This window comes from Macaca thibetana, chromosome 18 (assembly GCF_024542745.1).
Source record: "Macaca thibetana thibetana isolate TM-01 chromosome 18, ASM2454274v1, whole genome shotgun sequence".
Lineage (NCBI taxonomy): Eukaryota > Metazoa > Chordata > Mammalia > Primates > Cercopithecidae > Macaca > Macaca thibetana.
The window spans coordinates 62,065,649-62,079,768 of NC_065595.1; the positions used below are offsets into that span (position 1 = coordinate 62,065,649).

At 39.2% G+C, this 14,120-nt stretch overlaps 2 protein-coding genes and 1 pseudogene across 9 annotated transcripts in view; 2 read left to right on the plus strand and 1 right to left on the minus strand.

Annotated features, from left to right (window-relative positions):
• METTL4 (methyltransferase 4, N6-adenosine) overlaps positions 1 to 5,733 on the minus strand; it is a 131,113-nt gene extending 125,380 nt beyond the window's left edge. For all 7 annotated transcript variants that reach the window (XR_007721111.1, XR_007721112.1, XR_007721110.1 and 4 more), the window contains exons 1-2: positions 5,373 to 5,733; positions 1,055 to 1,878 (exon numbers count right to left, since the gene is read on the minus strand). Coding sequence is in view for 3 of the 7 variants with exons in the window: in XM_050767424.1 (XP_050623381.1) it covers positions 1,055 to 1,450 (396 nt within the window). In the remaining 4 variants the exon portion in view is untranslated. The remainder of the gene's footprint in view (positions 1 to 1,054; positions 1,879 to 5,372) is intronic.
• On the plus strand, positions 2,408 to 3,569 carry LOC126941156 (ubiquitin-conjugating enzyme E2 variant 1-like; annotated as a pseudogene).
• Positions 5,731 to 14,120, plus strand: part of NDC80 (NDC80 kinetochore complex component) — a 45,544-nt gene continuing 37,154 nt past the window's right edge. The window contains exons 1-6 of one of the 2 annotated variants that reach the window (XM_050767420.1): positions 5,731 to 5,903; positions 7,188 to 7,297; positions 9,204 to 9,281; positions 11,941 to 12,064; positions 12,164 to 12,336; positions 13,118 to 13,220. In XM_050767420.1, the coding sequence (XP_050623377.1) occupies positions 7,197 to 7,297; positions 9,204 to 9,281; positions 11,941 to 12,064; positions 12,164 to 12,336; positions 13,118 to 13,220 (579 nt within the window). In that variant the 5' untranslated portion in view covers positions 5,731 to 5,903; positions 7,188 to 7,196. Of the gene's footprint in view, positions 5,904 to 7,187; positions 7,298 to 7,828; positions 7,889 to 9,203; positions 9,282 to 11,940; positions 12,065 to 12,163; positions 12,337 to 13,117; positions 13,221 to 14,120 lie in introns of those variants that run through there. The other variant, XM_050767421.1, reaches the window with a different exon arrangement.

Here is a 14,120-nt window from a genome sequence, read left to right on the forward strand (position 1 = left end):
TGTACCTGTGAACTTAAAAGTTAAAAATTAAAATTAAAATTAAAAAAAGAAAAATATGCACAAAAGTCACAACATTAAAAAGTTCTACTTCAGAAAACGTATTTTCCTTATTACTTCCCTTATTCTAATTCTCAACAAACTTTCATATTTAATATCTTTCTTCTCCACCTATTTATAAGATCCATGAGGGAGGGATTATGTTTATCTTGTTTCATCACTCTGCATACAATGGCACATAGAAAGAGCTCAAATGTTTGGTCCGTGAGTAATGAATGTTAATCCTATCACTAAAAAAGAAAATGCACATGTACCCTAGAACATAAAGTATAATAATAAAAATTTAAAAAAAGAAAATCCTGATTATCATCTACCTAAAACGGACTTTGTAAAATCACCTCTAAACTCCTGAAAGATATAAAAAGTATTAAAGCATAATTAATTTGATCCTGTATGGCATTCTCAAAACTCTACTAAAAGACTACACCAGTGTGAATATACAAATACATATACTTTATAAACGGGTATATTTACCACAGGAGCTTTCTACTTGTATCACTAGAAACTTTTAAAACAATCACCCTTCTTACAAACTTTTATTACATTATCTCCAAGGGATAGCTCTCTAAAAACCTCCAAAAAACCACTTACGGCTTAGAAATTTTGCAGAAAAACTTTTTTTTTTAAAGCAAAAACAGTTGTGAACATATTCATTAATACAAATGCCTAATCAAGAAAAGGATTTTTGGGGAGTTTTTTGTTTGGTTTTTTTTTTTTTTTTTTTTTTTTTCTGTCTGGGTTTATTTTCTTTGCTTAATTTACAGAGAATTCACTTCCCAGCCAACTTTGCTTATTTTTGAAATGCTATGCAATTTGGTCTTCTAAGAATAGTTGAAGCTAGAAAAAAGCTACAAATTATTTTGGATATGCTAAAGCCTTCTTGGGTTTTATTGATTCTTCTTCATACTTAATGAATCATCAGATATTTAAGACATTTAGATGATAAATCTCAATTATGTTTTCTGCAGAAAAATAAGTATTTCTTTAAACTTTCTACCTTCCCAATAATAGAAATGGAGATTTCTTTTTTAACACCATTCATCAGATCTTCCTTTTCATTACTTTGCTGGCATTCTTTGTGAACAGCTGGAGTTATATAAGGTTTGGTGACATCAAACAGTTCAGGTCGAAAAACAAATTTTTGTGTTAACATTTCATAATTTCCTCCATCATCATTCTCTGGCTTAGTGGTAGGGTCAGAAGCAATAAATGCAGCACAGGCTCCAGAAGAGGACACAGAATCCATTTGAAGAGACTCAAAGTGAACAGAAGTAGTGAACTCATTTTTACTGCAACAAGGTTCATGATGCTGGTGAAGTTGATAGTTTATCTTGTTGATAAAAGAAAGATGATCCAGTAACCACCCAGCTGACAACTGGTGAACCACAGACATTCCCTTCCTTTAAAAAAGCCTCTGGGAATTAGGAACTAGAAGTAAAATCCAACTTCCCAGATCAGCTTCTTAAATGTCTTGTATTTCAATAAACATACACTTCATACACACAGATGTGATGTACAAGTACATAAACCTGACATGCACATTGAAGAGAATTTAGCATTCATGATATGTTAATATATACAGAAATTCTAAGGAAAATTGCAATGTTTTAATATAAACTTTCTTTTTAACTTCAGAGTTGATAATTCAACATTTTCAGCCTAAATTTGGCCAAAAGGGGTTAAAACCTGATCTTATGTCTGGAATCTCAATGTGATCCTCCTGTCTTTCTGGGCCCCCCACGACTTCTTGCTTTGGTCCTTGGGTCTAGCCACTATCCTCCAAGTCACGAAGTCACTGAATCCTTAAAAGGACAAAGTATCCTGTAAAAGCAAAGAACACTATATTAGCTACATGAATTCACCCGTTTTAATAAGATAAACCTATCTAGAGAGGGGCACAGAATTTCAGAAGGTGCTGTTAGCAGGTAATCCCTCGTTTTTTCAAACTACACTTGTCATAATAAGTCAGCCCATTCTCCAGTATCAGCTGCCCTGCTTAATCACTACTACCGATGGAGTAATAAGGTTAAAAGAAAAAATTGTTCTAGTCAGAGAAAATGCAATTTTAACAGCACATCAGAAGCATTAAACCCTACCAAAACTGCAAGGTTAAGAGTCTAGATCTGTAATAGGTTCTGAGCAATACCATTTGGGTAACTAGGTTTCTCAGAACCAACTTTTGTTCAAAAGATGGATTATAATTCTAAATATTGCTTTCTAAATCCAGTGCGGTGGAGAACTTTAAGAGGGGACAGAATAATAAATAAATGAGTGACTAATGGCACTAATAATCATAGCATTTAGATTCAAATTTCTAACTCCATAAGTGATATTATGATGTACATTGGTATTCATCCACAGTTCCTGGCTCACAGCCCCTGCAGCCTTACCGAGTGCAGGGATGAAGGCTGAGTTGATCACCACTGACCAATGATGTAATTACTCATGTCTATACAATGAATCTGGGAGATGTGACACTATCTCGAGATATAAATAGTGTCAGAAATGAATTAGAGGGAAGAAAGGGCCAGCCTAAGAGTGACAGTGACACATGATGGCAGCCACCACAGGCTCAGGAGTAGGAGTAACTCTCAATTTCCAACTGTTGGAAGAACCTGAAGAAGGTTAGAAAGGGGTGGCCAGGCATGGTGGCTCACACCTGTAATCCCAGAACTTTGGGAGGCCGGGGCAGGCGGATGGCCTGAAGCTGGGAGTTTGAGACCAGCCTGGCCAACATGGTGAAACCCCGTCTCTACCAACAGTACAAAAATTAGCTAGGCGTGGTGGCATGCGCCTGTAATCCCAGCTACTCGGGAGGCTGAGGCATGAGAATCACTTGAACCCAGGAGAGAGAGGTTGCAGTGAGCCGAGATTGCACCACTGCACTCCAGCCAGGGCAACAAGAGTGAAACTACATCTCAAAAAAAAAAAAAAGAAAAAAGAAAGGAGTATGAGATGGCACAGTTAGCTAGAGTCTTGAAGATGATAAAGACATGACCCTTACCAAATGGACAGGGATGATAATTGGGCCTCCAAGAACAATTTACGAAAACGGAATATACAGCCTTAATATAGAATGTGGACCTAAATACCCAGCAGCACTCCCCTCTGTAAGATGTGTAACAAAAATTAATATGGAATTAGCTGTTCTAAAGGAGTGGTGGACTCAAGAGCCATTTCAGTGCCAGCAAAATAGCAGAATTCACATAGCATCAAAGTTGTCTTACAAGAGGTTGGACACCTAATGACATCTAAAGAAAACATGAAACTCCCTCAGCAGCCTGAAAGACAGTGTTACAGCAATCAATCAAAAAGAAAAACCACAGTCCCTTTTCCCCACTCCCACTGAATTTAAGCAGTCTTCATTTTCAACAGTAAATTTTCTAGATACATCTTGTAGACCTCGAAGTACTAGAAAGGCTGCTCCTATTCAAAAGAAATGTATCTTAAGAATCTGTGAATGATACTTTTTTGTCCATTTGAAATATGTAAGTTGTGCTATAACAAATCATCCTGTCAAGCGACAGGATCAAGAAAGTATATTTAAATTGATCCCCTTCATAACTGGTGAGGTACATCTAATTCGACTGTGGAAAGACATCACACAATCACCTTGCTGCTCTTACATGTCCTGGGGTCTCTGCCTTCTCCCCCTACCACTCTCCCTGCCTCCCACCCCCACCCCCTGCAACAGCCCTCTAGCCTGGGAGGCTCGCTAGAGTAGGTGCCAAGTTCACAGCCTGTGGGACCACTGCTGAGTGTGTGGGCACTCAGTTTAAGTATTCAATGATGCTCCTTCCAAACCACTGTCCTGTCCCCACCTCTTCCACTCCCACCTTGGCCAAAGCACAGATCATAAGCCCTCCACTCTGCTCCCCTCTGAGACTGGCCTTCCATGAGGAATTCAGGGCTTTCCCCATATCTTCTCTTCCCCACCTTTATCAAGAGATGCTGCTCCCTCCCCGTCAAGTCTCTTTTTGCACTGTCACCACCCAACACTTCCTTGCTTTGACCAGAAGCCATAAGGTAAGGTTGGAAGCACATTTATTCACTCTCCACCAGCCTAGGGAATGAATATTGGGTCCTCAGCCCTGCCACCTTCTGCTGTTATCATCAGGCTTTTAACTCAGGTTTTGATATGGTGAAAAGAAGAGTCACCAGGGTTATTCAGACACCCCGGCTCTCAGGGTCTTTGGTAGTTAAACCTGGGAAAAGGCCACATGAAGACAACTGTAAGCACACATGATCCCTCTGAATTGTTTTCTTTTCCTGCAATTGTGCTTGCTCTTAAAAATTGAAGTTTTAAACAGGGCTCTCATTTGATCATCCTTGAAATCTATTGGAGTCTAGCTTGAAATGTGACAACTGGAACCAAAAGAACCTTGAATTTGGTGCCTACTTTGGTTTTGGTGCTGCTGCTTCTCAAGATCCTCAGCAGGGATTAAGAACTTGGGGTGCACAGCAGGAGTATCAGGAAATTGTCAGGCTTGACTTCCTGGCAAATTGCTGCCAGTACCACTAAATGCTGAACTGTGGATGTATACCGAAATACAAGCAATTCTTTCTGTACTAAAGTTTTTTTAAATTTCATATTTGTGTAAAACCACCTTTTGAAGCAACAACTATCTAGTCTGAAAAGCAAACGATGTTTCCATTAATATTTTCTGGGGAAAACATTAGTGCTAAGGATTTAACAATCTGTAGGTAAAGTTTAAGCTAACAGTATTCCACAAGGAGACTTTCTATTATCGGACTGTTGTCTAATTTTAATACAATTTTTATATTAATATAATCCTTGGTTCCTCCCCATCCCCTTCATAGGCCACAGCTGAGGTCAAATGGTCCTGGAATGGCTACTGAAAGCTAGAAATTCAGAAGGGAAAATTGAAACTCAGAGCAGAAAGGCAACCTGCCCAAAAATAACAACGCTAGTTAATGGCACAATTGCTACCAGACCCAAGTATCCAGACTTCCTGGAGCTGTGAGATCTTTCATCACCACCACTCTCCAGGTACCAGGCAGTGCCTGTTTCTGGGTTCAAACTCACAGCAGTGAGGAAATCCTATTTTAGCAAAGTGATTTACTGTTACCGTTCTTAGTGTACCCCTCTCCTGCGTCTCTGCTTCACATCCACTCTCTCGCCGCCCGCCCCCAACCACTCGGATTCTTCCTAGCCTCTCACAGGTCAGCCACCACTAGAGGACTGTGAGACACCGGCAAGTGATCAAATACTGACCCCGAATTTCGGCGGCAGCCGTACCAACGCAATCCCTGGAGCCCACCGCCCCCACTCCGCAGCCCCTCTCCCACCTCACCTCTTCCCTTGTCAGAGAAGCGGACGCCGCCTTTCCAGACTCTCCTCATGAAAACAGCACCCATCTAAATACTGATCATGAAAAACGCCCCTTTCAGTCCACAGAAAAAAAAAGCTTTCTTCTTTACTAAGAGTCCATGGGCGCCGCCATGTTGCTGTACGGAAAAACGTTTCCAGGGCTAGTTGGAGCGCTCAGGCTGCCCACGGGTCTTCAGACCTAACTTTAGGGGTCGTGCCCTAAAGACGGGGTCCGACCTCGAAGGGACGCTTACACTGTCCCACAGACACCAGTTTTGGGTGAGGCGGCTGGGCGCGACCAGCACACATACTTCCAGAGACCAGGCGGTCGCAGGAAAGTTACGGAGCGCGTCGTGCGTAATGACGTCAGCGCCGGCGGAGAATTTCAAATTCGAACGGCCTTGGCGGGCTGAGGAAGGAGCTGGTGTTTTGATGACTGCTGTCCTATCTAGCGGATACTTGCACGGTTTACAGAAATTTGGTCCCTGAGTCGTGTCAGGAAACTGGATAAAAGGTGACTGATGACATTGGATTAACTTTGTTTCTGCAGAACTGTTCTGGATGAAGAAAGTAATGGCGCAAATGACTTCAATTTAGAGGTCCTAAGGCAATGTTTTGGTGTGTGTGTGCTGTTGAGAGAAGCCTCGAGGCCAAAACTGTGCGAGGCGCTGGTTTCATGGGGTCCATTAAATTTCTAGTGGCAACGATTTCCCAAGGAGGAAAGGGAAGGGCCTGGGGAACACTGATGAGGAGTGGAGGCTCGGGAGAGGAAACGGGGAAGGATTGAAGGGGGCGGAAAGAGATGGACAAGAGAGGATCCGTTGGGTGGGTTGCGTCCAAATACTAGTGTAGCTTCTTAGTGGCCGTGTAGGACTGCGTAGAAGTCTTCATCTTAAATCATGAGAGTACACTGTAAGTGGAGATTAAACGTGGACACACAGGTGTGGGTGGAAAAGTTGAATAGATGAACAAGCGCACATCGAAGAAGAAATAGGCGGCCAAAACCAAGAAGAGTGTAATCAGTGTAAAAGACTAAGGAGTACCCAGAGAAGTAAAAGGATTGTCACCTTCCTGAAAGCCAGGGCAGGACCTGAGAAGTCTGGGTGCAGAGATGAGACTGGATCAAAAGTTTTGTCAATCATGTGTATCCTAGGAGACAACCTTTTTAGCAGATGTGAAGGGAGTGACCTGTTATTGTGGCTTGTAAAAGGAGGCAGCCTATAGACCATTTTATGGACCAGGTGATTTATCCTTGTTGAAGGGGAGATTGATGCCAAAAGGGCAGTAATTGAGAAACAATGGGTTAAGGATAGAGCAGGAGAGATTGACATTAGGAAAACAGAATAGTTCCATTCTCTGAAACAAAAGAAAAGGAAACATTTTGAGATGAATAAGAGAATTTGAGGTAATTTTTTTGTCTTCCTATTGAAGTACGCACAGCCAACAGCAGTGATGTGGTCTGGGTAATAGACAGGGCTTTAGCTACCACGGATACCTTTGTGAAGGCAAAAACCGTAACTTATTCATCTTTGCATCTCCTGCATTGCCTAGCACACTCCCTTATACATAGTGGGCAGTTAATAAATGTTTATGTTGAATATTTTTAAATGGAATTAAATAGATGTTCCCTGCAAATGAGAACTTCAGTGCACATTAACAAATACAGATACCCCAGGGGAAAGATGATCCTGAAGAAACGATGAAACTTGACTGCCTTTCTGTTTAAGGATAAATAGTTGCTTAATGTACCATCTCTGTCTGGAAAGGTTTTTTTTTAATACTGAATTCGTGAATGTAGGTCATCAGCATGAAGCGCAGTTCAGTTTCCACCGGTGGTGCTGGCCGCCTCTCTATGCAGGAGCTAAGATCCCAGGATGTAAATAAACAAGGCCTCTATACCCCTCAAACGTGAGTATTTCCCTTGTGGTTCCAGCTTGCATGCCTTACCATCTTAAGCCAAGCAATCATCAAAATAGTTAATACAAATATGTAATATGAGTGATGTCTTGGTGAATCTTGTCTGTTCCCAGGGGTACCTAATTTTAGATCAATGAAATCTAAAAGTGGACATGATACTCTGCTAGGTGTTGTGTGTCTCATTTATTTCTTAAATTCGCAAAGCCAAATGCTTTACCAGGCACCCCCTAAAAAGACTGTTAATTCTTCTTCAGTACTCTGTTATTTTTCCCTTTTATGCTAGAGCTACTTGTTTAAGCGGACTCTGTGCTGTAACTTACAGTTCACTGAGGTATCTCCAATTAGCAAAGCTTCAGTCAAATCAGAGCAAAATTATTTGCTCTCATAATAAGGTATAATATAGTAACAGCCTACAAAACACCACTCCCCCAAACTCATTCCTCAAGATCTGCTGGAAAAAATATCTGAAAGAACTTGCTATCATAAAACTATAGTTTTTCATTATGAGTGATTATCTTCCAGATAAGAGAAGGCGATCTGTAAGCCATTGTAGAGCTGTGTAAATTCTTCTCTAGGACCGAGGTACGAATTACTTGCTGTTTTTAAATTAGTTAGATTTACATAGCATGAGCCTATGCTACTTTTAGAAATCTGAAATATTTATATATTTTTCCTTTTGAATACTGTAAACCAGGAAAATTTTTGTGCTGTTATACATTACTTATGCCAAAAAGACGTTATGCCTTTAATTGTATTAGAAGCTAAAAGGTCACCATTGTTTTTTGCCTGCAGTTTAGATAATGTAATAAGTGCAGCTACATTCTGATACAGAGTAGGTTCTAAAAGAAAAAAAAAAATGTAAATGTGGTTAAGATAATGGAAATCATAATGTAGATAGGATTTTTGTTCAGGAGAGAAGCCAAAGATTTAAATCTGCATAACAAGCCTTACCTTCGACCATTTTGTCTTAACTGGACTTCCTACCTACACTTTTCTTTGTCTTGGCAAATAAGTGAAATAAGCCGGGAATAGACAATTAAACAGCACATGTTCTCATAGGTGAAAGCTGAAAAAAGTTTATCTCATAGAAGTAAAAAATAAAATGGATGCTACAGGCTGGGAAGGGTAAAGAGAAGAGGGAAATAGGGAGAGATCTGTGAAAGGACACAAAATTATAGCTAAATAGGAGGAATAAGTTCTGTTGTTCTATAGCACTGTATAACGACTATAGTTAACAATAACATATTGTATAGTTTTAAATAGCTAGGAGAATATTGACTGTTCCCAACACAAAGAAATGATAAATATTTGAGATGATGGATATGGTAATTACCCTGATCTGATCACTGTACATTATATGTATCACAGCATCACTATCTACCCCATAAATTGGTATAATTATGTGTCAATTTTTAGTTTTTTCTGTTAATTTAAAATTAGAAAGTAATAATAATAATGATATTTAGGCCTGAAAGTATGTTCTGTGTCTTTGAGTTACAAATTTTCTATCTTGTTCTTTACCTTCAGGGGTGTTTTTCACCTTGTTTTTACCCTTTGGAAATGCAAATTTAGGGTAGAAAATGTTTAGATAGTTATTAAAAATGAGATGAGTAAAACAGACCATGCTGAGGTTAAAACAAAGAGTAAATCTACCAAAGGGTACATATGCCAGAGGGACCTCTGCTGGTCCCCCAACATTACAAGCATTATAACTTATAGTACCGTGTGTAGCCCATCCTGTTTGTGACAGCTTTCATGACTGCTAAACATTTTTATGATTTTTGAATTATTTTTATATGTAGTGGGGAAGAGTTGTTGGTTCTAACATATTTCTAAAAGTTTCTCAAGCTAATTTTTATTTTTATTTTAAAGAGTTGTTTTCTATTTTTCTTTAAAGCAAAGAGAGACCAACCTTTGGAAAGTTGAGTATAAACAAACCAACATCTGAAAGAAAAGTCTCACTATTTGGCAAAAGGTAATTATATTTTTTATTAGCTCTAATAAAGGGATTCTTATAGCCATACATTGTTGCCCTCAGAGAACAAATACATTAGATGACGTGGTTCCTTTCAAGAGAAAAGTTATAATCTAGTTTTCCTCTGATTTTAAATGGTTAAAATTTTAGGTTATATCTGCTTTAGACACTATAGCTAACACATTCAGACCACTTTCATTGTTACAAGTAAATAGTTGATCAAAAATTCTATACCTAGCTTTCAGACACAGTGGAGTCATCGCATTTTAAAATAAGGAGTGGCCAGGCATGGTGGCATACCTGTAATCCCAGCACTGTGGGAGGCTGAGATGGGAGGATTGCTTGAGTCCAGGAGTCCAAGACCAGCCTGGGCAACACGACAAGACTCTGACTCTACATTTTTTTAATTAGCCAGGCAGGCATGTAGACCAGGTGCAGTGGCTCACACCTGTAATCCCAGCACTTTAGGAGGCTGAGATGGGGGGCTGAGATGATCTTGAGTCCAAGAGTTCAAGACCACCCTGGGCAACATTGCAAGACCCTGTCTTTACAAAAAAAAAAATTGTTTTTAATTAGCCAGGTGTGGTGGCTCACACCTGTAATCCCAACACTTTGGGAGGCCAAGGTGGGCAGATCACTTGAGTTCAGGAGTTCAAGACCCAGCTGGGCAACATGGTGCAACCCCGTCTCTACAAAAAATACAATTATTAGCCGGGGGCAGTGGCACATGCCTGTAATCCCATTTACTTGGGAGGCTGAGGCAAGAGGATCACGTGAACCCAGGAGGTAGAGGGTGCAGTGAGTTGAGATCGTACCAGTGAACTCCACCCTGGGTGACAGTGAAACTGTGTCTCAAAAAAAAACTTTTTTTAATTTAAAAATTAGCCAAGCATCATGGTGCACGCCTATAATCCTAGCTACTCAAGAGGCTTAGGCAGGTTTGCTTGAGCCCAGAAGGTCGAGGCTCCAGTGAGCCTTGTTAGTGCCATGCACTCCAGCCTAGGCAACAGAGAAACACCCTGTCTCAAAAAAATAAATGTAAAATGAAAAAACATCATCTAGTCCAACATTTTAGTCTTTTTTTACAGTCTAAAAGGTTAATGAGAACTCCACAGTGCTTTTGTTTTATGGGCTATATCTGTCTAAATTAACTGTAGTAGAAAGTAAAACTGAGAAAAATTTAAAATATATATTCAATTTAAAATAACAATCCATTACATGGTAACATAAATAACATGTTTTCAACTTTTAAAAAACATATTTTCAAAAATATAACAATTTCAGTAAGAAGAGTGACATTGTTATACGTTTTTGCAAATCTCTTACGGCTTAATAGCAGACAGCTAGATTCTAATACTTGCTTCTGCATTTAATCAGTTACAGTATCATACATCATGTTACCAGCCTTTGGAAAACTCCACTGTACACTCATGAGAGATTGAAAATGAAAAGAGCAAATAACAGCTTAGTTTTATCATAAAACTAGTTTTGACTTCTCAGTGATCCCTAGACAACACTTTGAGAGCAACCCTCTATCTGGAGTAGGTCAGTGGTTGTCTAGGCTGCAGGTTGCAGAAGGATTGACTGTTAATGGGCATAAGGAGACTTTGGGGGATGATAGAAATGGTCATATTTTGATTGGCAGAGGTGACACAAATGCGTATATTGTCAAACTTCATCAAACTGTATGCTTTAAACAGGTGCATTTTATTATCAACAAATTATGTCAATAAAATTGATATTTTTTTAAAGTGTTCAACCCCAAAATTAAGATGATAAATTATGTTGTTGTCTCGCCAAAACAAAACTTTCAGACAAACCTGTTTCTTCCATTGTTTTGAACATATTTAGAGATGAAGTACTTGTCACCTTTTAAAAAATCTCTGCCGTGAAACCAATTTGGTTTTATTGGTTTAAACTTCCATTTTTGGTATTTATTTCAGTTGATAAAAAATCTTAAGGTATTTTTGTAATGTAACTCATCTCAGAGCTAAACTTTAGAGGTGATAGTAATGAAATCTAATATTTGTGGAGCATTCCTATAGGCCAGACATTAAGTGTTTTATCTATATTAAATCTTTCAATCAATCCTCACAACTGCCCTATGAGAGGATAGTGATATTGTCTGCATTTTTTTTTTTTTTTTGAGATGGAGTCTCGCTCTGTCGCCCAGGCTGGAATGCAGTGGCGCGATCTCGGCTCACTGCAACCTCCGCCTCCCCGCTTCAAGCAACTCTCCTGCCTCAACCTCCCAAGTAGCTAGGATTACAGGCACCTGCCAACACATCCAGCTAATTTTTTTGCATTTTTAGTAGAGACGAGGTTTCACCATCTTGGCCAGACTGGTCTTAAACTCCTGACCTCATGATCCACCCACCTCGGCCTCCCAAAGTGCTGGGATTACAGGCATGAGTCACTGTGCCCGGCAAGTGTGTGTTTCTTCTTGCCTTGTTTTACATCCTTATGTTTAACTGCTGTAACCTCATATTTTACTCTTCATTATTTGCTCGTTTTCTCTGCTTTAAATGAGATAAATCTGTTTAGCTATAAGAATGTAATGTTTGATGTTGATATTAAATTGCAAAACTGCCTTGAAATAATTTAGTCTTGATCACAGAAGGAAATAGTTTTAACTGGCTTTTTAAAAATATATTTCCAGAACTAGTGGACATGGATCCCGGAATAGTCAACTTGGTATATTTTCCAGTTCTGAGAAAATCAAGGACCCGAGACCACTTAATGACAAAGCATTCATTCAGCAATGTATTCGACAACTCTGTGAGGTACTTTAGGATTTTAATCTCAACTGTGATTGTTGTCATAGGTATTTTCCAATAATTTCGCATTACAAAATGTTTGGTGTTTCATAAAAATTATTGTAGTTTCTTACAGAAAATGGTTATGCACATAATGTGTCCATGAAATCTCTACAAGCTCCCTCTGTTAAAGACTTCCTGAAGATCTTCACATTTCTTTATGGCTTCCTGTGTCCCTCATATGAACTTCCTGACACAAAGTTTGAAGAAGAGGTTCCAAGAATCTTTAAAGACCTTGGGTATGTGTATTTCTCATTAGTTAGAGATGTGACTGGCACACAGAGACAAAACAAATTACATCAATTTGTAAAAAGTTTGAGTTATAGAAATAATATGTTTTAGGATGACCACTGGGAAAAATATATGTAGGATAAATTGAAGAGAAAAAAAGCAACTGCTTACAAAAAACAAATAAAAAGTGCTGGTGGTAGAAGCAGGAAGGATTAACAAATTGTTAGTAACTGATGAAGTTTGATGATGGATACAGACGGATTAAATACACTTTCTTTGTTAAGAAAAAAACTACCCGTAGGTTATTACAGAGCAACAGAAGATAGAATATAAAGCCCTGAACTGCTGAAGTGACAGAGAGTAGAAAAGACAGGCTGGATACCACAGATTTTACAGAAGCCAAAAAAAAAAAAACCAGGGTTCACGCCTGGTGAAAACAGAGTGTGATGAAATTGAAAGGGGGAAGAATGGACTTGGAGGTATACATACTTGTTGTTTATTGGGGGTATATTGAATTTGAGGGAACAAAAATCCTTTGGGAGAGTAGTCCAGCGTTTTGGTTGTATAGATCAAGTTCTGCAGCTTGAGGGATAGATGTACAAAATAATCTACAGAGAAATACACAGAGATTAAGATGACTAAGGATAGAATCCCAACATATCTTACCTCTACACAAGTCAAGACTGGGTGTATATGTGGAATTGTTTAAATGTAGCTTCTTGATTAACCATTATGTTTAGTAGATTATAGTAACATCAAATTAGCTTATGTTTTTCTGATTTCTCATAGGTATCCTTTTGCACTATCCAAAAGCTCCATGTATACAGTAGGGGCTCCTCATACGTGGCCTCACATTGTGGCAGCCTTAGTTTGGCTAATAGACTGCATCAAGGTATTTGATTTGTTCTTTTGAAATATATACATGGGAAAGGGTTTTTTTCCTCAAAAAGATATTTTTCTCTCCCAGTCTTTTGACAGTATTCTCAAAGTCTGCTTCAAAGTTTTCATTTTTCAAAGCACATTTAATTTTATGTTTTTCAAACTATTATCACGAGGTAAAAGGAAGAAAGTACCAAATTGACAAGGAGATTATTTATTATCATGAGGCTTTACAACTCAAAAAATGAATCAATAGGAAATTAATTTTTTATTTTCTCTCATGAAATTCATTTTCACCCCCTTTTTTTTTTTTTTTTTTTTTTGAGACAGAGTCTTGCTCTGCCGCCCAGGCTGGAGTGCAGTGGCGCGATCTTGGCTCACTGCAACCTCCGCCTCCCGGGTTCACACCATTCTCCTGCCTCAGCCTCCCGAGTAGCTGGGACTACAGGCGCCCACCACCACGCCCAGCTAATTTTTTTTTTTGTATTTTTTAGTAGAGACGGGGTTTCACCGTGTTAGCCAGGATGGTCTCAATTTCCTGACCTCGTGATCCGCCCGTCTCGGCCTCCCAAAGTGCTGGGATTACAAGCGTGAACCACCGTGCCCGGCCCATTTTCACCCTTTTTAATTAAAATCCATATTCACTGCAAGAAGTTTGGAGAATGCAGTGATATACCCATAATCTCCAAACTCAGTGACAATAACATAAAACATTTCCTTGTGATAGTTTGTTTTTGTTTTGTTTTGTTTTGTTTTGTTTTTGAGATGGAGTCTTGCTGTGTTGCCCAGGCTGGAGGGCAGTGGCATGATTTCAGCTCACTGCAACCTCCGCCTCCCAAGTTCAAGAAATTCTCCTGCCTCAGCCTCCTGAGTAACTGGGATTACAGGCATGCACCACCACACCCGGCTAATT